Source organism: Phalangium opilio, unplaced genomic scaffold, assembly GCF_054372755.1.
Source record: "Phalangium opilio isolate 3A_F unplaced genomic scaffold, DU_Popi_V2 ptg000019l_1, whole genome shotgun sequence".
Lineage (NCBI taxonomy): Eukaryota > Metazoa > Arthropoda > Arachnida > Opiliones > Phalangiidae > Phalangium > Phalangium opilio.
Window position 1 is genome coordinate 6365214 of NW_028324152.1, and position 27487 is coordinate 6392700.

A 27487-nucleotide genomic window follows, 5' to 3' on the forward strand; every position below is an offset into this window, starting at 1 on the left:
TGTGGAAAAACTTTGACTTTTTACGTCACATCTGAGACCTCACAACACCGCTCCCGGGTGGGCTCGAACCACCAACCTTTCGGTTAACAGCCGAACGCGCTAACCATTGCGCCACGGAAGCCCAAAAATTAAAAGGTCGTCAGGTATTGTGGAAAAACTTTGGCATTTTACATTACATTTGAGATCCCACATCACCGCTCCCAGGTGGGCTCGAACCACCAACCTATTGGTTAACAGCCGAACGCGCTAACCATTGAGCCACGGAAGCTCAGAAATTAAATGGTTGTCACGTTTTATGGAAAAGTTTTGACTTTATACGCTACTTCTGAGACCCCACAACACCACTTCCGGGTGGGCTCGAACCACCAGCCTCTCGGTTAACAGCCGAACGCGCTAACCATTGCGCCACGGAAGCCCAAAAATCAAATGGTCGTCAGGTATTGTGGAAAAACTTTGGCTTTTTACATTTGAGACCTCACAACACGGCTCCCGGGTGGGCTCGAACCACCAACCTTTCGATTAACAGCCGAACGCGCTAACCATTGCGCCACGGAAGCCCAAGATTAAATGGTCGTCACGTATTGTGGAAAAACTTTGACTTTTTACGTCACATCTGAGACCTCACAACACCGCTTCCGGATGGGCTCGAACCACAAACCTTTTGGTTAACATCCGAACGGGCTAACCATTGCGCCACGGAAGCCCAAAAATTAAATGTTCGTCAGTTATTGTGGAAAAACTCTGAATTTTACGTTACATCTAAGACCTCAAAACACCGTTCCCGGATGTTCTCGAACCACCAACCTTTCGGTTAACAGCCAAAGCGCTAACCATTTCGCGACGGAAGCCCGAAAATTAATTGGTCGTCAGGTATTGTGGAAAAACTTTGGCTTTTTACATTTGAGACCTCACAACACGGCTCCCGGGTGGGCTCGAACCACCAACCTTTCGGTTAACAGCCGAACGCGCTAACCATTGCGCCACGGAAGCCCAAGATTAAATGGTCGTCAGGTATTGTGGAAAAACTCTGAATTTTACGTTACATATAAGACCTCACAACACCGCTCCCGGATGGGCTCGAACCACAAACCTTTTGAATAGCAGCTGAACGCGCTAACCATTGCGCCACGGAAGCTCAAAAATTAAATGTTCGTCAGTTATTGTGGAAAAACTCTGAATTTTACGTTACATCTAAGACCTCAAAACACCGTTCCCGGATGGGCTCGAACCACCAACCTTTCGGTTAACAGCCGAACGCGCTAACCATTGCGCAACGGAAGCCCAAAAATTAAATGGTCGTCAGGTATTGTGGAAAAACTTTGACTTTTTACGTCACATCTGAGACCTCACAACACCGCTCACGGATGGGCTCGAACCACCAACCTTTCGGTTAGCAGCCGAACGCGCTAACCATTGCGCCACGGAAGCCCAAAAATTAAATGGTCGTCAGGTATTGTGGAAAAACTTTGGCATTTTACATTTCATATGAGATCACACAAAACCGCTCCCGGGTTGGCTCGAACCACCAACCTATTGGTTAACAGCCGAACGCGCTAACCATTGAGCCACGGAAGCTCAGAAATTAAATGGTTGTCACGAATTGTGGAAAAGTTTTGACTGTTTACGCTACATGTGAGACCCCACAACACCACTTCCGGGTGGGCTCGAACCACCTCACAACACCGCTCCCGGGTGGGCTCGATCCACCAACCTTTTGGTTAACAGCCGAACGCGCTAACCGAAAATTAAAAGCCCAAAAACTAAATGGTCGTCAGGTATTGTGGAAAAACTTTGACTTTTTACGTCACATCTGAGACCTCACAACACCGCTCCCGGGTGGGCTCGAACCACCAACCTTTCGGTTAACAGCCGAACGCGCTAACCATTGCGCCACGGAAGCCCAAAAATTAAAAGGTCGTCAGGTATTGTGGAAAAACTTTGACTTTTTACGTCACATTTGAGATCCCACAGCACCGCTCCCAGGTGGGCTCGAACCACCAACCTATTGGTTAACAGCCGAACGCGCTAACCATTGAGCCACGGAAGCTCAGAAAGAAATTAAATGGTTGTCACGTTATGTGGAAAAACTTTGACTTTTTACGTCACATCTGAGACCTTACAACGCCGCTCCCGGATGGGCTCGAACCACAAACCTTTTGAATAACAGCTGAACGCGCTAACCATTGCGCCACGGAAGCCCAAAAATTAAAAGGTCGTCAGGTATTGTGGAAAAAGTTTGACTTTTTACGTCACATCTGAGAACTTACAACACCGCTCCCGGATGGGCTCGAACCACCAACATTTCGGTTAACAGCCGAACGCGCTAACCATTGCGCCACGGAAGCCCAAAAATTAAATGGTCGTCAGGTATTGTGGAAAAGCTTTGGCTTTTTACGTTACATTTGAGGTCCCACAACACCGCTCCCGGGTGGCCTCGAACCATAAACCTATTGGTTAACAGCTGAACGCGCTAACCATTGAGCCACGGAAGCTCAGAAATTAAATGGTTGTCACGTATTGTGGAAAAAATTTGACATTTTACGTTACATCTGAGACCTCACAACACCGCTCCCGGATGGGCTCGAACCACAAACCTTTTGAATAACATCCGAACGCGCTAACCATGGAGCCAAGGAAGCTCAGAAATGAAATGGTCGTCAGGTATTGTGGAAAAACATCGACTTTTTACGTCACATCTGAGACCTTGCAACACCGCTCCCGGATGGGCTCGAACCACAAACCTTTTGAATAACAGCTGAAAGCGCTAACCATTGCGCCACGGAAGACCAAAAATTAAATGTTCGTCAGTTATTGTGGAAAAACTCTGATTTTACGTTACATCTAAGACCTCAAAACACCGTTCCCGGATGGGCTCGAACCACCAACCTTTCGGTTAACAGCCGAACGCGCTAACCATTTCTCCACGGAAGCCCGAAAATTAAATGGTCGTCAGGTATTGTGGAAAAACTTTGACTTTTTACGTTACATCTGAGACCTCACAACACCGCTCCCGGATGGGCTCGAACCACCAACCTTTCAGTTAACAGCCGAACGCGCTAACCATTGCGCCACGGAAGTCCAAAAGTTAAATGGTCGTCAGGTATTGTGGAAAAACTTTGGCATTTTACATTACATTTGAGATCCCACATCACCGCTCCCAGGTGGGCTCGAACCACCAACCTATTGGTTAACAGCCGAACGCGCTAACCATTGCGCCACGGAAGCCCAAAAATTAAAAGGTCGTCAGGTATTGTGGAAAAACTTTGACTTTTTACGTCACATCTGAGAACTTACAACACCGCTCCCGGATGGGCTCGAACCACCAACTTTTCGGTTAACAGCCGAACGCGCTAACCATTGCGCCACGGAAGCCCAAAAATTAAATGGTCGTCAGGTATTGTGGAAAAGCTTTGGCTTTTTACGTTACATTTGATGTCCCACAACACCGCTCCCGGGTGGCCTCGAACCATAAACCTATTGGTTAACAGCTGAACGCGCTAACCATTGAGCCACGGAAGCTCAGAAATTAAATGGTTGTCACGAATTGTGGAAAAGTTTTGACTGTTTACGCTACATGTGAGACCCCACAACACCACTTCCGGGTGGGCTCGAACCACCTCACAACACCGCTCCCGGGTGGGCTCGATCCACCAACCTTTTGGTTAACAGCCGAACGCGCTAACCGAAAATTAAAAGCCCAAAAACTAAATGGTCGTCAGGTATTGTGGAAAAACTTTGACTTTTTACGTCACATCTGAGACCTCACAACACCGCTCCCGGGTGGGCTCGAACCACCAACCTTTCGGTTAACAGCCGAACGCGCTAACCATTGCGCCACGGAAGCCCAAAAATTAAAAGGTCGTCAGGTATTGTGGAAAAACTTTGACTTTTTACGTCACATTTGAGATCCCACAGCACCGCTCCCAGGTGGGCTCGAACCACCAACCTATTGGTTAACAGCCGAACGCGCTAACCATTGAGCCACGGAAGCTCAGAAAGAAATTAAATGGTTGTCACGTTATGTGGAAAAACTTTGACTTTTTACGTCACATCTGAGACCTTACAACGCCGCTCCCGGATGGGCTCGAACCACAAACCTTTTGAATAACAGCTGAACGCGCTAACCATTGCGCCACGGAAGCCCAAAAATTAAAAGGTCGTCAGGTATTGTGGAAAAAGTTTGACTTTTTACGTCACATCTGAGAACTTACAACACCGCTCCCGGATGGGCTCGAACCACCAACATTTCGGTTAACAGCCGAACGCGCTAACCATTGCGCCACGGAAGCCCAAAAATTAAATGGTCGTCAGGTATTGTGGAAAAGCTTTGGCTTTTTACGTTACATTTGAGGTCCCACAACACCGCTCCCGGGTGGCCTCGAACCATAAACCTATTGGTTAACAGCTGAACGCGCTAACCATTGAGCCACGGAAGCTCAGAAATTAAATGGTTGTCACGTATTGTGGAAAAAATTTGACATTTTACGTTACATCTGAGACCTCACAACACCGCTCCCGGATGGGCTCGAACCACAAACCTTTTGAATAACATCCGAACGCGCTAACCATGGAGCCAAGGAAGCTCAGAAATGAAATGGTCGTCAGGTATTGTGGAAAAACATCGACTTTTTACGTCACATCTGAGACCTTGCAACACCGCTCCCGGATGGGCTCGAACCACAAACCTTTTGAATAACAGCTGAAAGCGCTAACCATTGCGCCACGGAAGACCAAAAATTAAATGTTCGTCAGTTATTGTGGAAAAACTCTGATTTTACGTTACATCTAAGACCTCAAAACACCGTTCCCGGATGGGCTCGAACCACCAACCTTTCGGTTAACAGCCGAACGCGCTAACCATTTCTCCACGGAAGCCCGAAAATTAAATGGTCGTCAGGTATTGTGGAAAAACTTTGACTTTTTACGTTACATCTGAGACCTCACAACACCGCTCCCGGATGGGCTCGAACCACCAACCTTTCAGTTAACAGCCGAACGCGCTAACCATTGCGCCACGGAAGTCCAAAAGTTAAATGGTCGTCAGGTATTGTGGAAAAACTTTGGCATTTTACATTACATTTGAGATCCCACATCACCGCTCCCAGGTGGGCTCGAACCACCAACCTATTGGTTAACAGCCGAACGCGCTAACCATTGCGCCACGGAAGCCCAAAAATTAAAAGGTCGTCAGGTATTGTGGAAAAACTTTGACTTTTTACGTCACATCTGAGAACTTACAACACCGCTCCCGGATGGGCTCGAACCACCAACTTTTCGGTTAACAGCCGAACGCGCTAACCATTGCGCCACGGAAGCCCAAAAATTAAATGGTCGTCAGGTATTGTGGAAAAGCTTTGGCTTTTTACGTTACATTTGATGTCCCACAACACCGCTCCCGGGTGGCCTCGAACCATAAACCTATTGGTTAACAGCTGAACGCGCTAACCATTGAGCCACGGAAGCTCAGAAATTAAATGGTTGTCACGTATTGTGGAAAAAATTTGACATTTTACGTTACATCTGAGACCTCACAACACCGCTCCCGGATGGGCTCGAACCACAAACCTTTTGGTTAACATCCGAACGCGCTAACCATGGAGCCAAGGAAGCTCAGAAATGAAATGGTCGTCAGGTATTGTGGAAAAACATCGACTTTTTACGTCACATCTGAGACCTTGCAACACCGCTCCCGGATGGGCTCGAACCACAAACCTTTTGAATAACAGCTGAAAGCGCTAACCATTGCGCCACGGAAGCCCAAAAATTAAATGTTCGTCAGTTATTGTGGAAAAACTCTGAATTTTACGTTACATCTAAGACCTCAAAACACCGTTCCCGGATGGGCTCGAACCACCAACCTTTCGGTTAACAGCCGAACGCGCTAACCATTTCGCCACGGAAGCCCGAAAATTAAATGGTCGTCAGGTATTGTGGAAAAACTTTGGCTTTTTACATTTGAGACCTCACAACACGGCTCCCGGGTGGGCTCGAACCACCAACCTTTCGGTTAACATCCGAACGCGCTAACCATTGCGCCACGAAAGCCCAAGATTAAATGGTCGTCAGGTATTGTGGAAAAACTCTGAATTTTACGTTACATATAAGACCTCACAACACCGTTCCCGGATGGGCTCGAACCACCAACCTTTCGGTTAACAGCCGAACGCGCTAACCATTTCGCCACGGAAGCCCGAAAATTAAATGGTCGTCAGGTATTGTGGAAAAACTTTGGCTTTTTACATTTGAGACCTCACAACACCGCTCCCGGATGGGCTCGAACCACCAACTTTTCGGTTAACAGCCGAACGCGCTAACCATTGCGCCACGGAAGCCCAAAAATTAAATGGTCGTCAGGTATTGTGGAAAAGCTTTGGCTTTTTACGTTACATTTGAGATCCCACAACACCTCTCCCGGGTGGCCTCGAACCATAAACCTATTGGTTAACAGCCGAACGCGCTAACCATTGAGCCAAGGAAGCTCAGAAATTAAATGGTTGTCACGTATTGTGGAAAAGTTTTGACATTTTACGCTACTTCTGAGACCCCACAACACCACTTCTGGGTGGGCTCGAACCACCAGCCTCTCGGTTAACAGCCGAACGCGCTAAACATTGCGCCACGGAAGCCCAAAAATTAAAAGGTCGTCAGGTATTGTGGAAAAACTTTGACTTTTTACGTCACATCTGAGACCTTACAACACCGCTCCCGGATGGACTCGAACCACCAACTTTTCGGTTAACAGCCGAACGCGCTAACCTTTGCGCCACGGAAGCCCAAAAATTAAATGGTCGTCAGGTATTGTGGAAAAGCTTTGGCTTTTTACGTTACATTTGAGATCCCACAACACCGCTCCCGGGTGGCCTCGAACCATAAACCTATTGGCTAACAGCTGAACGCGCTAACCATTGAGCCACGGAAGCTCAGAAATTAAATGGTTGTCACGTATTGTGGAAAAAATTTGACATTTTACGTCACATCTGAGGCCTCACAACACCGCTCCCGGATGGGCTCGAACCACAAACCTTTTGAATAACAGCTGAAAGCGCTAACCATTGCGCCACGGAAGCCCAAAAATTAAAAGGTCGTCAGGTATTGTGGAAAAACTTTGACTTTTTACGTCACATCTGAGACCTTACAACACCGCTCCCGGATGGGCTCGAACCACCAACTTTTCGGTTAACAGCCGAACGCGCTAACCATTGCGCCACGGAAGCCCAAAAATTAAATGGTCGTCAGGTATTGTGGAAAAGCTTTGGCTTTTTACGTTACATTTGAGATCCCACAACACCGCTCCCGGGTGGCCTCGAACCATAAACCTATTGGCTAACAGCTGAACGCGCTAACCATTGAGCCACGGAAGCTCAGAAATTAAATGGTTGTCACGTATTGTGGAAAAAATTTGACATTTTACGTCACATCTGAGACCTCACAACACCGCTCCCGGATGGGCTCGAACCACCAACCTTTCAGTTAACAGCCGAACGCGCTAACCATTGCGCCACGGAAGTCCAAAAGTTAAATGGTCGTCAGGCATTGTGGAAAAACTTTGGCATTTTACATTACATTTGAGATCCCACATCACCGCTCCCAGGTGGGCTCGAACCACCAACCTATTGGTTAACAGCCGAACGCGCTAACCATTGAGCCACGGAAGCTCAGAAATTAAATGGTTGTCACGTTTTATGGAAAAGTTTTGACTTTTTAAGCTACTTCTGAGACCCCACAACACCACTTCCGGGTGGGCTCGAACCACCAGCCTCTCGGTTAACAGCCGAACGCGCTAACCATTGCGCCACGGAAGCCCAAAAATCAAATGGTCGTCAGGTATTGTGGAAAAACTTTGGCTTTTTACATTTGAGACCTCACAACACGGCTCCCGGGTGGGCTCGAACCACCAACCTTTCGGTTAACAGCCGAACGCGCTAACCATTGCGCCACGGAAGCCCAAGATTAAATGGTCGTCACGTATTGTGGAAAAACTTTGACTTTTTACGTCACATCTGAGACCTCACAACACCGCTCCCGGATGGGCTCGAACCACAAACCTTTTGGTTAACATCCGAACGCGCTAACCATGGAGCCAAGGAAGCTCAGAAATGAAATGGTCGTCAGGTATTGTGGAAAAACATCGACTTTTTATGTCACATCTGAGACCTTGCAACACCGCTCCCGGATGGGCTCGAAACACAAACCTTTTGAATAACAGCTGAAAGCGCTAACCATTGCGCCACGGAAGCCCAAAAATTAAATGTTCGTCAGTTATTTTGGAAAAACTCTGAATTTTACGTTACATCTAAGACCTCAAAACACCGTTCCCGGATGGTCTCGAACCACCAACCTTTCGGTTAACAGCCGAACGCGCTAACCATTTCGCCACGGAAGCCCGAAAATTAAATGGTCGTCAGGTATTGTGGAAAAACTTTGACTTTTTACGTTACATCTGAGACCTCACAACACCGCTCCTGGATGGGCTCGAACCACCAACCTTTCAGTTAACAGCCGAACGCGCTAACCATTGCGCCACGGAAGTCCAAAAGTTAAATGGTCGTCAGGTATTGTGGAAAAACTTTGGCATTTTACATTACATTTGAGATCCCACATCACCGCTCCCAGGTGGTTTCGAACCACCAACCTATTGGTTAACAGCCGAACGCGCTAACCATTGAGCCACGGAAGCTCAGAAATTAAATGGTTGTCACGTTATATGGAAAAGTTTTGACTTTTTACGCTACTTCTGAGACCCCACAACACCACTTCCGGGTAGGCTCGAACCACCAGCCTCTCGGTTAACAGCCGAACGCGCTAACCATTGCGCCACGGAAGCCCAAAAATCAAATGGTCGTCAGGTATTGTGGAAAAACTTTGACTTTTTACGTTACATCTGAGACCTCACAACACCGCTCCCGGATGGGCTCGAACCACAAACCTTTTGGTTAACATCCGAACGCGCTAACCATGTAGCCAAGGAAGCTCAGAAATGAAATGGTCGTCAGGTATTGTGGAAAAACATCGACTTTTTACGTCACATCTGAGACCTCACAACACCGCTCACGGATGGGCTCGAACCACCAACCTTTCGGTTAACAGCCGAACGCGCTAACCATTGCGCAACGGAAGCCCAAAAATTAAATGGTCGTCAGGTATTGTGGAAAAACTTTGACTTTTTACGTCACATCTGAGACCTCACAACACCGCTCCCGGGTTGGCTCGAACCACCAACCTATTGGTTAACAGCCGAACGCGCTAACCATTGAGCCACGGAAGCTCAGAAATTAAATGGTTGTCACGTATTGTGGAAAAGTTTTGACTGTTTACGCTACATGTGAGACCCCACAACACCACTTCCGGGTGGGCTCGAACCACCTCACAACACCGCTCCCGGGTGGGCTCGATCCACCAACCTTTTGGTTAACAGCCGAACGCGCTAACCGAAAATTAAAAGCCCAAAAACTAAATGGTCGTCAGGTATTGTGGAAAAACTTTGACTTTTTACGTCACATCTGAGACCTCACAACACCGCTCCCGGATGGGCTCGAACCACCAACCTTTCGGTTAACAGCTGAACGCGATAACCATTGCGCCACGGAAGCCCAAAAATTAAATATTCGTCAGGTATTGTGGAAAAACTTTGGCTTTTTACGTTACATTTGAGATCCCACAACACCGCTCCCGGGTGGGCTCGAAACACAAACCTATTCGTTAACAGCCGAACGCGCTAACCATTGAGCCACGGAAGCTCAGAAATTAAATGGTTGTCACGTTATGTGGAAAAGTTTTGACTTTTTACGCTACTTCTGAGACCCCACAACACCACTTCCGGTTAGGCTCGAACCACCAGCCTCTCGGTTAACAGCCGAACGCGCTAACCATTGCGCCACGGAAGCCCAAAAATTAAAAGGTCGTCAGGTATTGTGAAAAAACTTTGACATTTTACGTCACATCTAAGACCTCACAACACCGCTCCCGGATGGGCTCGAACCACAAACCTTTTTGTTAACAGCCGACGGCGCTAACCATTGCGAAACGGAAGCCCAAAGATTAAATGTTCGTCAGGTATTGTGGAAAAACTTACGATTTTTACGTTACATGTGAGATCTCACAACACCGCTCCCGGGTGGGCTCGGACCACCAACCTTTCGGTTAACAGCCGAACGCGCAAACCATTGCGCCACGGAAGCCCAAAAATTAAATGTTCGTTAGGTATTGTGGAAAAACTTTGACTTTTTACGTCACATCTGAGACCTCACAACACCGCTCCCGGATGGGCTCGAACCACCAACCTTTCAGTTAACAGCTGAACGCGCTAACCATTGCGCCACGGAAGCCCAAAAATTAAATGGTCGTCAGGTATTGTGGAAAAACTTTGGCATTTTACATTACATTTGAGATACCACAACACCGCTCCCGGGTTGGCTCGAACCACCAACCTTTCGGTTAACAGCCGAACGCGCCAACCATTGCGACACGGAAGCCCAAGATTAAATGGTCGTCAGGTATTGTGGAAAAACTTTGACTTTTTACGTCACATCTGAGACCTCACAACACCGCTCCCGGATGGGCTCGAACCACAAACCTTTTGGTTAACATCCGAACGCGCTAACCATGGAGCCAAGGAAGCTCGGAAATGAAATGGTCGTCAGGTATTGTGGAAAAACATCGACATTTACGTCACATCTGAGACCTTGCAACACCGCTCCCGGATGGGCTCGAACCACAAACCTTTCGAATAACAGCTGAACTCGCTAACCATTGCGCCACGGAAGCCCAAAAATTAAATGTTCGTCAGTTATTTTTAAAAAACTCTGAATTTTACGTTACATCTAAGACCTCAAAACACCGCTCCCGGATGGGCTCGAACCACTAACCTTTCGGTTAACAGCCGACGGCGCTAACCATTGCGCAACGGAAGCCCAAGATTAAATGGTCGTCAGGTATTGTGGAAAAACTTTGACTTTTTACGTCACATCTGAGACCTCACAACACCGCTCCCGGATGGGCTCGAACCACCAACCTTTCAGTTAACAGCCGAACGCGCTAACCATTGCGCCACGGAAGCCCAAAAATTAAATGGTCGTCAGGTATTGTGGAAAAACTTTGGCATTTTACATTACATTTGAGATCCCACAACACCGCTCCCGGGTTGGCTCGAACCACCACCCTATTGGTTAACAGCCGAACGCGCTAACCATTGAGCCACGGAAGCTCAGAAATTAAATGGTTGTCACGTATTGTGGAAAAGTTTTGACTGTTTACGCTACATCTGAGACCTCACAACACCGCTCCCGGATGGGCTCGAACCACCAACCTTTCGGTTAACAGCTGAACGCGCTAACCATTACGCCACGGAAGCCCAAAAATTAAATGTTCGTCAGGTATTGTGGAAAAACTTTGACTTTTTACGTCACATCTGAGACCTCACAACACCGCTACCGGATGGGCTCGAACCACAAACCTTTTGGTTAACATCCGAACGCGCTAACCATGGAGCCAAGGAAGCCCAAAAATCAAATGGTCGTCAGGTATTGTGGAAAAACTTTGACTTTTTACGTCACATCTGAGACCTCACAACACCGCTCCTGGATGGGCTCGAACCACAAACCTTTTGGTTAACATCCGAACGCGCTAACCATGGAGCCAAGGAAGCTCAGAAATGAAATGGTCGTCAGGTATTGTGGAAAAACATCGACTTTTTACGTCACATCTGAGACCTTGCAACACCGCTCCCGGATGGGCTCGAACCACAAACCTTTTGAATAACAGCTGAACGCGCTAACCATTGCGCCACGGAAGCCCAAAAATTAAATGTTCGTCAGTTATTTTTAAAAAACTCGGAATTTTACGTTACCTCTAAGACCTCAAAACACCGCTCCCGGATGGGCTCGAACCACCAGCCTTTCGGTTAACAGCCGACGGCGCTAACCATTGCGCAACGGAAGCCCAAAGATTAAATGTTCGTCAGGTATTGTGGAAAAACTTTGACTTTTTACGTCACATCTGAGACCTCACAACACCGCTCCCGGATGGGCTCGAACCACCAACCTTTCGGTTAACAGCTGAACGCGATAACCAATGCGCCACGGAAGCCCAAAAATTAAATATTCGTCAGGTATTGTGGAAAAACTTTGGCTTTTTACGTTACATTTGAGATCCCACAACACCGCTCCCGGGTGGGCTCGAAACACAAACCTATTCGTTAACAGCCGAACGCGCTAACCATTGAGCCACGGAAGCTCAGAAATTAAATGGTTGTCACGTTATGTGGAAAAGTTTTGACTTTTTACGCTACTTCTGAGACCCCACAACACCACTTCCGGTTAGGCTCGAACCACCAGCCTCTCGGTTAACAGCCGAACGCGCTAACCATTGCGCCACGGAAGCCCAAAAATTAAAAGGTCGTCAGGTATTGTGAAAAAACTTTGACATTTTACGTCACATCTAAGACCTCACAACACCGCTCCCGGATGGGCTCGAACCACAAACCTTTTGGTTAACAGCCGACGGCGCTAACCATTGCGAAACGGAAGCCCAAAGATTAAATGTTCGTCAGGTATTGTGGAAAAACTTACGATTTTTACGTTACATGTGAGATCTCACAACACCGCTCCCGGGTGGGCTCGGACCACCAACCTTTCGGTTAACAGCCGAACGCGCAAACCATTGCGCCACGGAAGCCCAAAAATTAAATGGTCGTCAGGTATTGTGGAAAAACTTTGGCATTTTACATTACATTTGAGATACCACAACACCGCTCCCGGGTTGGCTCGAACCACCAACCTTTCGGTTAACAGCCGAACGCGCCAACCATTGCGACACGGAAGAACAAGATTAAATGGTCGTCAGGTATTGTGGAAAAACTTTGACTTTTTACGTCACATCTGAGACCTCACAACACCGCTCCCGGATGGGCTCGAACCACAAACCTTTTGGTTAACATCCGAACGCGCTAACCATGGAGCCAAGGAAGCTCGGAAATGAAATGGTCGTCAGGTATTGTGGAAAAACATCGACATTTACGTCACATCTGAGACCTTGCAACACCGCTCCCGGATGGGCTCGAACCACAAACCTTTTGAATAACAGCTGAACGCGCTAACCATTGCGCCACGGAAGCCCAAAAATTAAATGTTCGTCAGTTATTTTTAAAAAACTCTGAATTTTACGTTACATCTAAGACCTCAAAACACCGCTCCCGGATGGGCTCGAACCACTAACCTTTCGGTTAACAGCCGACGGCGCTAACCATTGCGCAACGGAAGCCCAAGATTAAATGGTCGTCAGGTATTGTGGAAAAACTTTGACTTTTTACGTCACATCTGAGACCTCACAACACCGCTCCCGGATGGGCTCGAACCACCAACCTTTCAGTTAACAGCCGAACGCGCTAACCATTGCGCCACGGAAGCCCAAAAATTAAATGGTCGTCAGGTATTGTGGAAAAACTTTGGCATTTTACATTACATTTGAGATCCCACAACACCGCTCCCGGGTTGGCTCGAACCACCACCCTATTGGTTAACAGCCGAACGCGCTAACCATTGAGCCACGGAAGCTCAGAAATTAAATGGTTGTCACGTATTGTGGAAAAGTTTTGACTGTTTACGCTACATCTGAGACCTCACAACACCGCTCCCGGATGGGCTCGAACCACCAACCTTTCGGTTAACAGCTGAACGCGCTAACCATTACGCCACGGAAGCCCAAAAATTAAATGTTCGTCAGGTATTGTGGAAAAACTTTGACTTTTTACGTCACATCTGAGACCTCACAACACCGCTACCGGATGGGCTCGAACCACAAACCTTTTGGTTAACATCCGAACGCGCTAACCATGGAGCCAAGGAAGCCCAAAAATCAAATGGTCGTCAGGTATTGTGGAAAAACTTTGACTTTTTACGTCACATCTGAGACCTCACAACACCGCTCCTGGATGGGCTCGAACCACAAACCTTTTGGTTAACATCCGAACGCGCTAACCATGGAGCCAAGGAAGCTCAGAAATGAAATGGTCGTCAGGTATTGTGGAAAAACATCGACTTTTTACGTCACATCTGAGACCTTGCAACACCGCTCCCGGATGGGCTCGAACCACAAACCTTTTGAATAACAGCTGAACGCGCTAACCATTGCGCCACGGAAGCCCAAAAATTAAATGTTCGTCAGTTATTTCTAAAAAACTCGGAATTTTACGTTACCTCTAAGACCTCAAAACACCGCTCCCGGATGGGCTCGAACCACCAGCCTTTCGGTTAACAGCCGACGGCGCTAACCATTGCGCAACGGAAGCCCAAAGATTAAATGTTCGTCAGGTATTGTGGAAAAACTTTGGATTTTTACGTTACATTTGAGATCTCACAACACCGCTCCCGGGTGGGCTCGATCCACCAACGTTTTGGTTAACAGCCGAACGCGCTAACCGAAAATTAAAAGCCCAAAAATTAAATGGTCGTCAGGTATTGTGGAAAAACTTTGACTTTTTACGTCACATCTGAGACCTCACAACACCGCTCCCGGATGGGCTCGAACCACCAACCTTTCGGTTAACAGCTGAACGCGCTAACCATTGCGCCAAGGAAGCCCAAAAATTAAATGTTCGTCAGGTATTGTGGAAAAACTTTGGCTTTTTACGTTACATTTGAGATCCCACAACACCGCTCCCGAGTGGGCTCGAACCACAAACCTATTGGTTAACAGCCGAACGCGCTAACCATTGCGCCACGGAAGCCCAAAAATTAAAAGGTCGTCAGGTATTGTGGAAAAACTTTGACTTTTTACGTCACATCTAAGACCTCACAACACCGCTCCCGGATGGGCTCGAACCACAAAACTTTTGGTTAACAGCTGACGGCGCTAACCATTGCGCAACGGAAGCCCAAGGATTAAATGTTCGTCAGGTATTGTGGAAAAACTTACGATTTTTACGTTACATGTGAGATCTCACAACACCGCTCCCGGGTGGGCTCGAACCACCAACCTTTCGGTTAACAGCCGAACGCGCTAATCATTGCGCCACGGAAGCCCAAAAATTAAATGGTCGTCAGGTATTGTGGAAAAACTTTGGCATTTTACATTACATTTGAGATCCCACATCACCGCTCCCAGGTGAGCTCGAACCACCAACCTATTGGTTAACAGCCGAACGCGCTAACCATTGAGCCACGGAAGCTCAGAAATTAAATGGTTGTCACGTTATATGGAAAAGTTTTGACTTTTTACGCTACTTCTGAGACCCCACAACACCACTTCCGGGTGGGATCGAACCACCAGCCTCTCGGTTAACAGCCGAACGCGCTAACCATTGCGCCACGGAAGCCCAAAAATCAAATGGTCGTCAGGTATTGTGGAAAAACTTTGGCTTTTTACGTTACATTTGAGACTTCACAACACTACCTGACGACCTTTTAATTTTTGGGCTTCCGTGGCGCAATGGTTAGCGCGTTCGGCTGTTAACCAATAGGTTTGTGGTTCGAGCCCACCCGGGAGCGGTATTGTGGGATCTCAAATGTAACGTAAAAAGCCAAAGTTTTTCCACAATACCTGACGAACATTTAATTTTTGGGCTTCCTTGGCGCAATGGTTAGCGCGTTCAGCTGTTAACCGAAAGGTTGGTGGTTCGAGCCCACCCGGGAGAGGTGTTGTGCGGTCACAGATGTAGCGTAAAATGTCTTAGGTTTCTTCTTGTTATGTGTAACTCACCGCCGTTGTTTGTACTGTTCTTGTCCCCTGTTGTATGGCTTCTTGTTTCTTAAGTCGCTCTTCCTTGGTTGCTTGATGTGAGCATGTTTTAACTTGTCCAAGACAGTTCCATTCCTCGATTAGTTGACACACTTGGTCTGGGTTTTCTAACCCTAACTTCCACGTTGTACCGGATTACCGCACTGATTTTGACTGCCCCGTTCGTCGTTAAGCCTCGGCTATATACGTTGACTCCGTCCGCGTTTATTACCGCGTCATTACCATTAATCACGTTAAATATTTGTTGAATACCGTTAAATACCGCGAACCACGCTCTGCTACCATGTTAAATTAATATTCAAGAATGACGCCGGATTATATAAAACCATATTAGTTTATTATTAATCTGTTTATGTTAAGTTAGTCATCGTTCTTCATTACGGTATAGCACTCTTACTGTTATTACATACTGGTTATAATTACAAATAGTTGAATACGTCCTACTACAATACTAGGTCTACTTAGCGTTACACACGAGAGGCATATCCTGAGGGAGACTCACTGGTAGAGAACCGATCGAGAGAGAGAGTGAGTGATGCATTATCACTAATTCAGTCTAATCCTAAACTCGGGTTAGGTGCAAAGGTTCTTTATCTTTATCATGTGATTATAGCGAAGATAACTGTTCAGTTCAGTTCAGTTCCAACAAGAGTTTTTCCACAATAACTGACGACCATTTAATCTTGGGCTTCCGTGGCGCAATGGTTAGCGCGTTCGGCTGTTAACCAAAAGTTTGGTGGTTCGAGCCCACCCGGGAGCGTTGTTGTGAAGTCTCAAATGTAACGTAAAAAGCCAAAGTTTTTCCAAAATACCTGACGACCATTTGATTTTTGGGCTTCCGTGGCGCAATGGTTAGCGCGTTCGGCTGTTAACCGAGAGGCTGGTGGTTCGAGCCCACCCGGAAGTGGTGTTGTGGGGTCTCAGAAGTAGCGTAAAAAGTCAAAACTTTTCCACAATACGTGACAACCATTTAATTTCTGAGCTTCCGTGGCTCAATGGTTAGCGCGTTCGGCTGTTAACCAATAGGTTTGTGGTTCGAGCCCACCCGGGAGCGGTGTTGTGGGATCTCAAATGTAACGTAAAAAGCCCAAGTTTTTCCACAATACCTGACGAACATTTAATTTTTGGGCTTCCTTGGCGCAATGGTTAGCGCGTTCAGCTGTTAACCGAAAGGTTGGGGGTTCGAGCCCATCCGGGAGCGGTGTTGTGAGGTCTCAGATGTGACGTAAAAAGTCAAAGTTTTTCCACAATACCTGACGACCATTTAATTTTTGGGCTTTTAATTTTCGGTTAGCGCGTTCGGCTGTTAACCAAAACGTTGGTGGTGTTAAATCCCTCGGATAGTTTTCTCTTTTTATAAAAAGTTGTTTAGCACTTTAAACCCAAAAGGGGACCTAATGACACAAAATGTGCATACTGTTAAAATTCGCCGTACAGGCTCAGTTATATCTTAAACACAATAAAAACGAGAAAGCTCCCTTTTCGCACACATGTGTCGATTTTAAGTTTCCGTTTACTATTCAATACAAAAGAGAGTAAAAGCTCCTATTTCCACATCTTTTTTAACGATAAGAAAATAATAAAATCTTCACGCTTGCCTGTAACCTATTAACTTAAAAGGTAGAGAAGCTACCCTAAAATCTGTATGTTGAACCCTGTAAAAAGTAGGGGAAACCAATTTTAAAAACTGTACAACCTTATGGTCTATAATTCCCAAAAAGAAGCACTCTTCTCCGAACTTTGCCAGAGAGCAGATCAGAAAAAGACTAGCTAAAAATTTGTAGTAAATAAAGATATTTAAAACTTGCAATACTTGTAAAATTAATTCGTAGCCTTAAGTATAACTACTAGGTCGGCGACTATAGCGACGCACGATTGGAAATACTACTGAAAGTATCCTTTTTGAAAGCCTTTCTAAAAGTCTTTAGGAAGGCAATGGTAGTCTCCAAATGAGACATGGTTGGTCTCCAAATGAGACATGGTTGGTCTCCAAAAGAGACAGTCTCCAAATGAGACATGGTTGGTCTCCAAAAGAGACAGTCTCCAAATGAGACATGGTTGGTCTCCAAAAGAGACAGTCTCCAAATGAGACATGGTAGGTCTCCAAAAGAGACAAGGGTAGGTCTCCATAAGAGACAAGGGTCTCCGAATGAGACAATTGGGAAGGTCTACTAAATAGACATAGGGTGGGCTTCCAAAAGAAGCCAAATAAAATAACATAAAATAAATTCCGTAACTAAAAATCATACAACTGCCGCATTTGCTGGACCGATCAGGACTCATTAACAAAAAATCCACGACATTTTGGTGCCGAAACCCGGGACTAGACGTCCAGAGACTTAAACTTACAACCGTGGAAACTAAAAGAGCTAGCATGGACAACTACTCTAGCGACGAGGAGCAGACGCTGGCGAGCCTACGGACCCAGGAGAGAAGGCGGCAGAACGAACTAAGGAAACTGGAGGTGATACGGAGATGTGCTAGAGAGAGCGTGGCTACTCTCATCGGAGAACTTGGAGTGTTGTTGAGTGGTGATAAAAATTCGGGCGATGAAATAGACGATAAAGTGACTTTGTTGAACCAACGCGAGGAAGAACTCGTAGTGTTGGACGAAAAGATAAGAAACAATATCGATGATGTTGAGGCATTATCAAACGAGGTGATCGCCGCGAGAAAAATCCGCGATGAAATCACACTCACTGGGTCGGCAACGCGCCGTAAACGGCAACGCGATTCTTCACCGATTGGGAACAATCGCGTATCGGGACATGGTTCCGTTTCCGGTTGCCAATCGGGGTCGTGTAGTGCCATGAGAAGAACAAATACAAAATTGCCCCGCTTGGACATGCCAAAATTTGGAGGGGACATAACTCAATTCAACTCTTTCTGGAGCAGATTTAAAGCTGCTGTGGATGATGATGAAACTATCCCAAAGGTAGAGAAATTTAATTACTTAGTTTCATATCTAGAAGGTGAAGCAAAGGGTGCAGTTAAAAATTATAACGCTTCAGATGAAGCTTATGATGAAATAGTTAAAGACTTAAAAAACAGATTTGGCAGGTCAGATTTAATAATGCTAACTCATATGAACAATTTGATTAACTTAACACCTGTCAAATCATCTAGAGATATTAAGGCCTTACGCCAACTTTTAGAAATTTGTGAAGTAAATTTAAGGAGTTTAAAAGGGTTGGGTATGGACACGGCCTCCAAAAACACGTGTTTGGCCCCCTCGATTCTGCAAAGCATTCCGGAAGAAATCCGTTTAGAGTACAGTCGTACACGCGTTTCGGACGATGATTGGAACGCGGAAACACTGGTAGACTTTTTAAGAAAGGATGTGGAAAGCAGAGAAAGGGCTAATATTTTGGGAACCAACCTTTTTGGAGCCTCCTCCTCAGGGAGCAAATGGTCAGAGAGAGATAAATACCCCGTAAAAGCAAAGACTGACTTCCGTCAAAAAAAAACCTAACAAGTATGCCTATACGCGTAACGGACGCGGAGCTGCTGTTTCTTCCGCATCCGTACTATTTACGCAAACAAAGAAAGCGGGTTATTGCATCTTTTGCAAAAATGATAAACATACATCGGTCAACTGCACTGTCCATTCCCTAAAAGACAAAAAGGATTTGATAAGGGCATCGATGCGATGTTTTAATTGTCTGCGAATGGGACATTCTCTATCTGAGTGCAGATCATATTTGCAAGGCTGCATGTTATGCAAGGGAAAACACAATCGAGCCATATGCCCCCAAAATAACTCAAACAAGGGACCAAAAAATACCGTTATGGCGGGTATCAACAATCAATCAAACGCCGCGATAGGGAGTGGAAATGCTACAGTCCATTCAGTATATTCCAATCGCAACGTTTTGTTAAAAACTGCACAGGCCATAGTCAGGAACCCCCACCCGGAAGAAGCCATGAAGAAAAGGCAAGCGCGCTGTTTGTTAGACGACGGCAGCGACGCTACTTTCATTAGGCAAGATGTTTCTTGAGCTTTAAACTTACCAGTGGTTGGAATTGTAAGCCTAACAATAAGTAGTTTTGGAAATAACGATCAAGAAGCTGTCAAAAGAAGGAAAGTGAAACTAACCTTAGAAAACAAGAATAACCAAAATAAGGCAGTAGAAATTATAGCCATAGAGGTACCTTATCTATGCCAAGCCATCACCACCATTGACTGTAAGGAGATAGAGAAACACATGAATAGCCAAGGTATGGCTTTAGCCGACGAGCCCGAGGAGTCCGCGAGAAGCGGGTCGGACATTGGCATACTAATAGGAAGCGACTATTATTGGGAAATCGCCACGGGAAATATCGAAAGAATGGGCAAATCTCTAGTCGCTCAAGAAACAACATTTGGATGGGTTTTGCAAGGCCCACAATCTTCTCCTTCTTTACCACAAGAATATTGACAAGCAACGTCTGTGCGTGTTGGAATAGAAGAGAAGAAAGTATCCGACACGTTAAAGTCATTTTGGGAACTAGAATCCCTCGGGATAGATGCAAAGAAAGACGAAAACCCCCATAGTGAAGACTTTATGACTTTATTTGAACAAACTACTACATTCATAGACAATAGATACCAAGTTAAATTACCATTCATAACAGAAAAAACCGTCCTTCCTAATAACAAAAGTGTAGCCTACAAACGCATGAAAAGCCTAGTGCGAAGATTTAATAGAGACCCAGTTTACTTTCAAGATTACAAGGATATAATGAATGAACAGTTAAAAAATGAGATCTTAGAAAGGGTAGAAACAATTGAATCAATTCCTGGAACATACTATATGCCACACCAAGGGGTAACTAGGGTATCTAGTACAACTCGCTTGCGTGTCGTATGTGATGCATCATCACACATAGAAGGGGTACCGTCTTTAAACGACTGTTTGTCTGCGGGACCCAACCTGAACCCAGACCTTCTACTCCTATTACTAAGATTCAGAAATCATAAGATCGCGATAACCGCAGATATCGAAAAAGCATTCCTTCAAGTGAGAATAGACCCAGAAGATCGGGACTCGTTAAGAATGTTATGGATCTCAGAGTTAGACTCAAATGAATTCCAAGAATTACGCATGACCAGAGTCCCATTTGGGGTGACGTCATCTCCCTTCCTCCTAGCCGCGACCATCAAATGTCACCTTAAAAAATATGACAGCGGAAGAAAGGAAATTATAGTTCTAGGAAGAGATCTATACGTAGATGACTTGTGTAGTGGCGACAGTGATCCTAAGGCTGCCCTCGACCTTTCACTAAATATCAATAGCGTCATGAAAGAAGCCGGAATGACATTGAGAAAATGGAACACTAACTCAAAAGAACTAAAACGCATGTGGGGTCATAAAGGCTTATCAAGCGAAGGTGTCACGTTTGAAGGGGAGGCGGGGGAGAAAGATTTCAAGATCCTTGGGCTACTCTGGAAGCCAGAAGAAGATTACTTCACCTTTAATCTACAAAATTTGATTCAGTTTCTCGAAGGAATAAAGAACAACAAACGCTTCATATTAAGCGCGGTAGGCCAAATTTTTGACCCTATCGGTGTACTAAGCCCATATACCCTCAGGGCGAAACTTTTATTTCAATCCTTGTGGGAACAAGGCTTCGAATGGGATCAAGAACTTCCCCAAGAAATAAGCGAGCAGTTCAGACAATGGTGTAAAGAGCTTCCCGAATTGCGACACATTAAACTTCCCCGTCACTATTTCAATGAAACGGACAATGTTGAAACCAGTGAAATACATTGTTTCTGTGATAGTAGCATAAAGGCATATGCCTGCGTTATTTACATACGCTATACATCGAAAGATCATGAAATACATACATCATTTGTAACCGCCAAGGCTAGAGTGGCTCCTTTAAAACGACTAACCTTGCCAAGATTAGAACTAATGGCTTGTTTGCTTGGTTGTCGTTTGGTAAAGAACATAGAGACCGTATTTCAAACCGACGCATTAAAGGTGCGAATGTGGACCGATTCGATGATAGCGTTGCACTGGCTAAAGGGTTCAGCAAAATCATGGAAGCCCTTCGTTTCAAACCGAGTAGCTGAAATACAGCAAGCATCCGACCCCTTAGATTGGATGCATTGCCCAGGGGAAAATAACCCTGCAGACTTGCCTACACGAGGCTTATCAGCCACAGCCCTAAAAGAAAACGAACTCTGGTGGCACGAACCCCCCTGGCTGAGACAGGAGGAAGAAAACTGGCCCGAACAAAGCACCGTAGCCCTTAGGGCAAAAGACAACATTGAAGTAGAAAGGAGGAAAACTGTACTAAGCGTGAGCGTGAATTGTAAAGAAAGACTTTGCATTCAAAATCTCATCGACTTGAATAAATATAGCAAATTAGACACGGTTCTAAGGGTTACGGCTTGGATGTACCGATTTGTTGCTAATTGCAAGAAGAGAGATACAAGGCAAGGCGCCCTAACAGCATCTGAATTACTAAACGCGGAACAAAAATGGATAAAATCAGAACAAATAGAAGACTTTCAAGACGAAATAACGTCACTCAAAAATAAAACCAACATAAAAAGAACTTCAAACATATTAACTTTAAAACCCTTTCTTAACACTGAAGATATTCTATGCGTTGGTGGAAGGTTAGAAAAATCAAGCTTAACCTTTGAGGAGAAGCATCCAGCTATCCTAAACAAAAAGAAACGCTTGACAGAACTTGTAGTTTGGCGAAGCCACGAAGACGTTTTTCACAGCGGCGTGACTGCAACATTCACTCAATTACGATCTCGTTATTGGGTTCCCGCTGGTCGACAATTAGTGAAATCCTTATTGAAAAAATGCCACCTATGTAAAAAACTTAGCTGCAAAGCAGGCGAACTTTCCACCGCACCTTTGCCAAGGGAAAGAATTGACCAAGTTCCACCCTTCCAAGTAGTTGGCATCGATTTTGCAGGACCTTTATACATAAAAACTAATCAAACGTCCGAAAAGGCATACATCTGCTTAATTACGTGCGCGGTAACACGAGCCATTGACCTAGAGCTTGTAGGCTCTTTGACAACGGAGGACTTTCTGTTAGCCTTAAGAAGAATGATAGGCAGGCGTGGTTTACCAAGTGATATTTACACCGACAACGCAAAAACATTCACAAAAGCGAATGCGGACCTTAAAACCATATGGAACAATCTAGATACACCTTAACTGAAAGATTTTTTTGGCAAAAGGGGTATCACATGGAGATTCATAGCGGATAGAGCTGCCTGGTGGGGTGGTTTTTGGGAGCGAATGGTGAGGACAACGAAAAGTCTCTTAAAAAAGGCCCTTGGCCATTCATCCTGCAACTTTCAAGAACTACAAACAATATTAGTAGAAGTTGAAGCGGTGATAAATTCGCGCCCCATCACTTTTGACAATACAAGCGTTGACGAGCCTTACCCCCTCGCATCTGCTTATAGGAAGGAGACTCACGAGCTTACCTCCACAAAAGGTAAAACCAACCGATTTCACGACTAGCTCCCAAAGGGAAACAGCCAAGAGGCTACGATATAGACTGGCCTTAATGGACCATCTCAGTAAGAGGTGGAAAAACGAATATTTACTAGATTTGCGATCTGCCCATCACAGCAAACTCGCAAAAAACGAAACTGTAATGAAGGTCGGGGACGTTGTTCTAATACACGACGACAAATTACAAAAACAAATGTGGAAAATGGGTGTTGTAAATGAAACTCAAATTGGCCGCGATGGCAAGGTACGGGCTTGCATAGTGCGAACCGCGAACTGAAATCTTTTACGGAGGCCAGTCCAATTACTCTACCCCTTAGAAATCTCTGATAATTAAATAAAAGCATTAAACTTGAAAACATTTAAAATTACATATTAAATAAAAACATTAAACATTGAAAACATTTAAGATTAATTAAGCAAATGTAAAATTAAGATTCATTGAAGACATTTAACAAATTAAGATTAAACCTAACTAAACACGGTAAAACGTGAGAAAATTATGCACAAGAAAACAAAAAACAATATAAGAAATACTACGTATTTCGCGGGGGAGTGTTAAATCCCTCGGATAGTTTTCTCTTTTTATAAAAAGTTGTTTAGCACTTTAAACCCAAAAGGGGACCTAATGACACAAAATGTGCATACTGTTAAAATTCGCCGTACAGGCTCAGTTATATCTTAAACACAATAAAAACGAGAAATCTCCCTTTTCGCACACATGTGTCGATTTTAAGTTTCCGTTTACTATTCAATACAAAAGAGAGTAAAAGCTCCTATTTCCACATCTGTATCTTTTTTAACGATAAGAAAATAATAAAATCTTCACGCTTGCCTGTAACCTATTAACTTAAAAGGTAGAGAAGCTACCCTAAAATCTGTATGTTGAACCCTGCAAAAAGTAGGGGAAACCAATTTTAAAAACTGTACAACCTTATGGTCTATAATGCCCAAAAAGAAGCACTCTTCTCCGAACTTTGCCAGAGAGCAGATCAGAAAAAGACTAGCTAAAAATTTGTAGTAAATAAAGATATTTAAAACTTGCAATACTTGTAAAACTAATTCGTAGCCTTAAGTATAACAACTAGGTCGGCGACTATAGCGACGCACGATTGGAAATACTACTGAAAGTATCCTTTTTGAAAGCCTTTGTAAAAGTCTTTAGGAAGGCAATGGTAGTCTCCAAATGAGACATGGTTGGTCTCCAAAAGAGACAGTCTCCAAATGAGACATGGTTGGTCTCCAAAAGAGACAGTCTCCAAATGAGACATGGTTGGTCTCCAAAAGAGACAGTCTCCAAATGAGACATGGTTGGTCTCCAAAAGAGACAGTCTCCAAATGAGACATGGTAGGTCTCCAAAAGAGACAAGGGTAGGTCTCCATAAGAGACAAGGGTCTCCGAATGAGACAATTGGGAAGGTCTACTAAATAGACATAGGGTGGGCTTCCAAAAGAAGCCAAATAAAATAACATAAAATAAATTCCGTAACTAAAAATCATACAACTGCCGCATTTGCTGGACCGATCAGGACTCATTAACAAAAATCCACGATAGGTGGATCGAGCCCACCCGGGAGCGGTGTTGTGAGGTCTCAGATGTGACGTAAAAAGTCAAAGTTTTTCCACAATACCTGACGAACATTTAATTTTTGGGCTTCCGTGGCGCAATGGTTAGCGCGTTCAGCTGTTAACCGAAAGGTTGTTGGTTCGAGCCCATCCGGGAGCGGTGTTGTGAGGTCTCAGATGTAGCGTAAACAGTCAAAACTTTTCCACAATACGTGACAACCATTCAATTTCTGAGCTTCCGTGGCTCAATGGTTAGCGCGTTCGGCTGTTAACCAATAGGGTGGTGGTTCGAGCCAACCCGGGAGCGGTGTTGTGGGATCTCAAATGTAATGTAAAATGCCAAAGTTTTTACACAATACCTGACGACCATTTAATTTTTGGGCTTCCGTGGCGCAATGGTTAGCGCGTTCGGCTGTTAACTGAAAGGTTGGTGGTTCGAGCCCATCCGGGAGCGGTGTTGTGAGGTCTCAGATGTGACGTAAAAAGTCAAAGTTTTTCCACAATACCTGACGAACATTTAATCTTTGGGCTTCCGTTTCGCAATGGTTAGCGCCGTCGGCTGTTAACCAAAAGGTTTGTGGTTCGAGCCCATCCGGGAGCGGTGTTGTGAGGTGTTAGATGTGACGTAAAAAGTCAAAGTTTTTCCACAATACCTGACGACCTTTTAATTTTTGGGCTTCCGTTGCGCAATGGTTAGCGCCGTCGGCTGTTAACCAAAAGGTTTGTGGTTCGAGCCCACCCGGGAGCGGTGTTGTGGGATCTCAAATGTAACGTAAAAAGCCAAAGTTTTTCCACAATACCTGACGAACATTTAATTTTTGGGCTTCCTTGGCGCAATGGTTAGCGCGTTCAGCTTTTAACCGAAAGGTTGGTGGTTCGAGCCCACCCGGGAGAGGTGTTGTGCGGTCTCAGATGTAGCGTAAAATGTCAAAACTTTTCCACAATACGTGACAACCATTTAATTTCTGAGCTTCCGTGGCTCAATGGTTAGCGCGTTCGGCTGTTAACCAATAGGTTTGTGGTTCGAGCCCACCCGGGAGCGGTGTTGTGGGATCTCAAATGTAACGTAAAAAGCCAAAGTTTTTCCACAATACCTGACGACCATTTAATCTTGGGCTTCCGTGGCGCAATGGTTAGCGCGTTCGGCTGTTAACCGAAAGGTTGGTGGTTCGAGCCCACCCGGGAGCGGTGTTGTGAAGTCTCAAATGTAACGTAAAAAGCCAAAGTTTTTCCACAATACCTGACGACCATTTGATTTTTGGGCTTCCGTGGCGCAATGGTTAGCGCGTTCGGCTGTTAACCGAGAGGCTGGTGGTTCGAGCCTACCCGGAAGTGGTGTTGTGGGGTCTCAGAAGTAGCGTAAAAAGTCAAAACTTTTCCACATAACGTGACAACCATTTAATTTTTGAGCTTCCGTGGCTCAATGGTTAGCGCGTTCGGCTGTTAACGAATAGGTTTGTGCTTCGAGCCCACCCGGGAGCGGTGTTGTGGGATCTCAAATGTAACGTAAAAAGCCAAAGTTTTTCCACAATACCTGACGAATATTTAATTTTTGGGCTTCCGTGGCGCAATGGTTAGCGCGTTCAGCTGTTAACCGAAAGGTTGGTGGTTCGAGCCCATCCGGGAGCGGTGTTGTGAGGTCTCAGATGTGGCGTAAAAAGTCATAGTTTTTCCACAATACCTGACGACCATTTAGTTTTTGGGCTTTTAATTTTCGGTTAGCGCGTTCGGCTGTTAACCAAAAGGTTGGTGGATCGAGCCCACCCGGGAGCGGTGTTGTGAGATCTCTAATGTAACGTGAAAATCCAAAGTTTTTCCACAATACCTGACGAACATTTAATCTTTGGGTTTCCGTGGCGCAATGGTTAGCGCGCGTTCGGCTGTTAACCGAGAGGCTGGTGGTTCGAGCCCACCCGGAAGTGGTGTTGTGGGGTCTCACATGTAGCGTAAACAGTCAAAACGTTTCCACAATACGTGACAACCATTTAATTTCTGAGCTTCCGTGGCTCAATGGTTAGCGCGTTCGGCTGTTAACCAATAGGTTTGTGGTTCGAGCCCACCCGGGAGCGGTGTGGTGGGATCTCAAATGTAACGTAAAAAGCCAAAGTTTTTCCACAATACCTGACGAACATTTAATTTTTGGGCTTCCTTGGCGCAATGGTTAGCGCGTTCAGCTGTTAACCGAAAGGTTGGTGGTTCGAGCCCACCCGGGAGAGGTGTTGTGCGGTCTCACATGTAGCGTAAAATGTCAAAACTTTTCCACAATACGTGACAACCATTTAATTTCTGAGCTTCCGTGGCTCAATGGTTAGCGCGTTCGGCTGTTAACCAATAGGTTTGTGGTTCGAGCCCACCCGGGAACGGTGTTGTGGGATCTCAAATGTAACGTAAAAAGCCAAAGTTTTTCCACAATACCTGACGAACATTTAATCTTTGGGCTTCCGTTGCGCAATGGTTAGCGCCGTCGGCTGTTAACCGAAAGGTTGGTGGTTCGAGCCCATCCGGGAGCGGTGTTTTGAGGTCTTAGATGTAACGTAAAATTCAGAGTTTTTTAAAAATAACTGACGAACATTTAATTTTTGGGCTTCCGTGGCGCAATGGTTTGCGCGTTCGGCTGTTAACCAATAGGTTTGTGGTTCGAGCCCACCCGGGAGCGGTGTTGTGGGATCTCAAATGTAACGTAAAAAGCCAAAGTTTTTCCACAATACCTGACGACC

At 45.4% G+C, this 27487-nt stretch overlaps 1 protein-coding gene and 5 non-coding genes across 6 annotated transcripts; 2 read left to right on the top strand and 4 right to left on the bottom strand.

Annotated features, from left to right (window-relative positions):
• Positions 1-48: 48 nt before the first annotated feature.
• Positions 49-121, bottom strand: TRNAN-GUU (transfer RNA asparagine (anticodon GUU)). The gene has a single exon. It is a non-coding gene; the product is annotated as a tRNA-Asn (tRNA).
• A 1234-nt stretch (positions 122-1355) lies between these two features.
• On the bottom strand, positions 1356-1428 carry TRNAS-GCU (transfer RNA serine (anticodon GCU)). The gene has a single exon. It is a non-coding gene; the product is annotated as a tRNA-Ser (tRNA).
• A 399-nt stretch (positions 1429-1827) lies between these two features.
• On the bottom strand, positions 1828-1900 carry TRNAN-GUU (transfer RNA asparagine (anticodon GUU)). The gene has a single exon. It is a non-coding gene; the product is annotated as a tRNA-Asn (tRNA).
• A 1871-nt stretch (positions 1901-3771) lies between these two features.
• TRNAN-GUU (transfer RNA asparagine (anticodon GUU)) lies at positions 3772-3844 on the bottom strand. Its single transcript has one exon. It is a non-coding gene; the product is annotated as a tRNA-Asn (tRNA).
• A 16432-nt stretch (positions 3845-20276) lies between these two features.
• On the top strand, positions 20277-22901 carry LOC149700993 (uncharacterized). Its single transcript, XM_089867271.1, has one exon. The coding sequence runs from the start codon at positions 20277-20279 to the stop codon at positions 22899-22901; it is 2625 nt and encodes an 874-aa protein (XP_089723397.1).
• A 2984-nt stretch (positions 22902-25885) lies between these two features.
• On the top strand, positions 25886-25958 carry TRNAN-GUU (transfer RNA asparagine (anticodon GUU)). The gene has a single exon. It is a non-coding gene; the product is annotated as a tRNA-Asn (tRNA).
• Positions 25959-27487: the final 1529 nt, after the last annotated feature.

Excerpts from the sequence above, each read along its gene's own strand:
- LOC149700993 (XM_089867271.1), top strand. The coding sequence starts at position 20,277 with ATGACTTTATTTGAACAAACTACTACATTCATAGACAATAGATACCAA.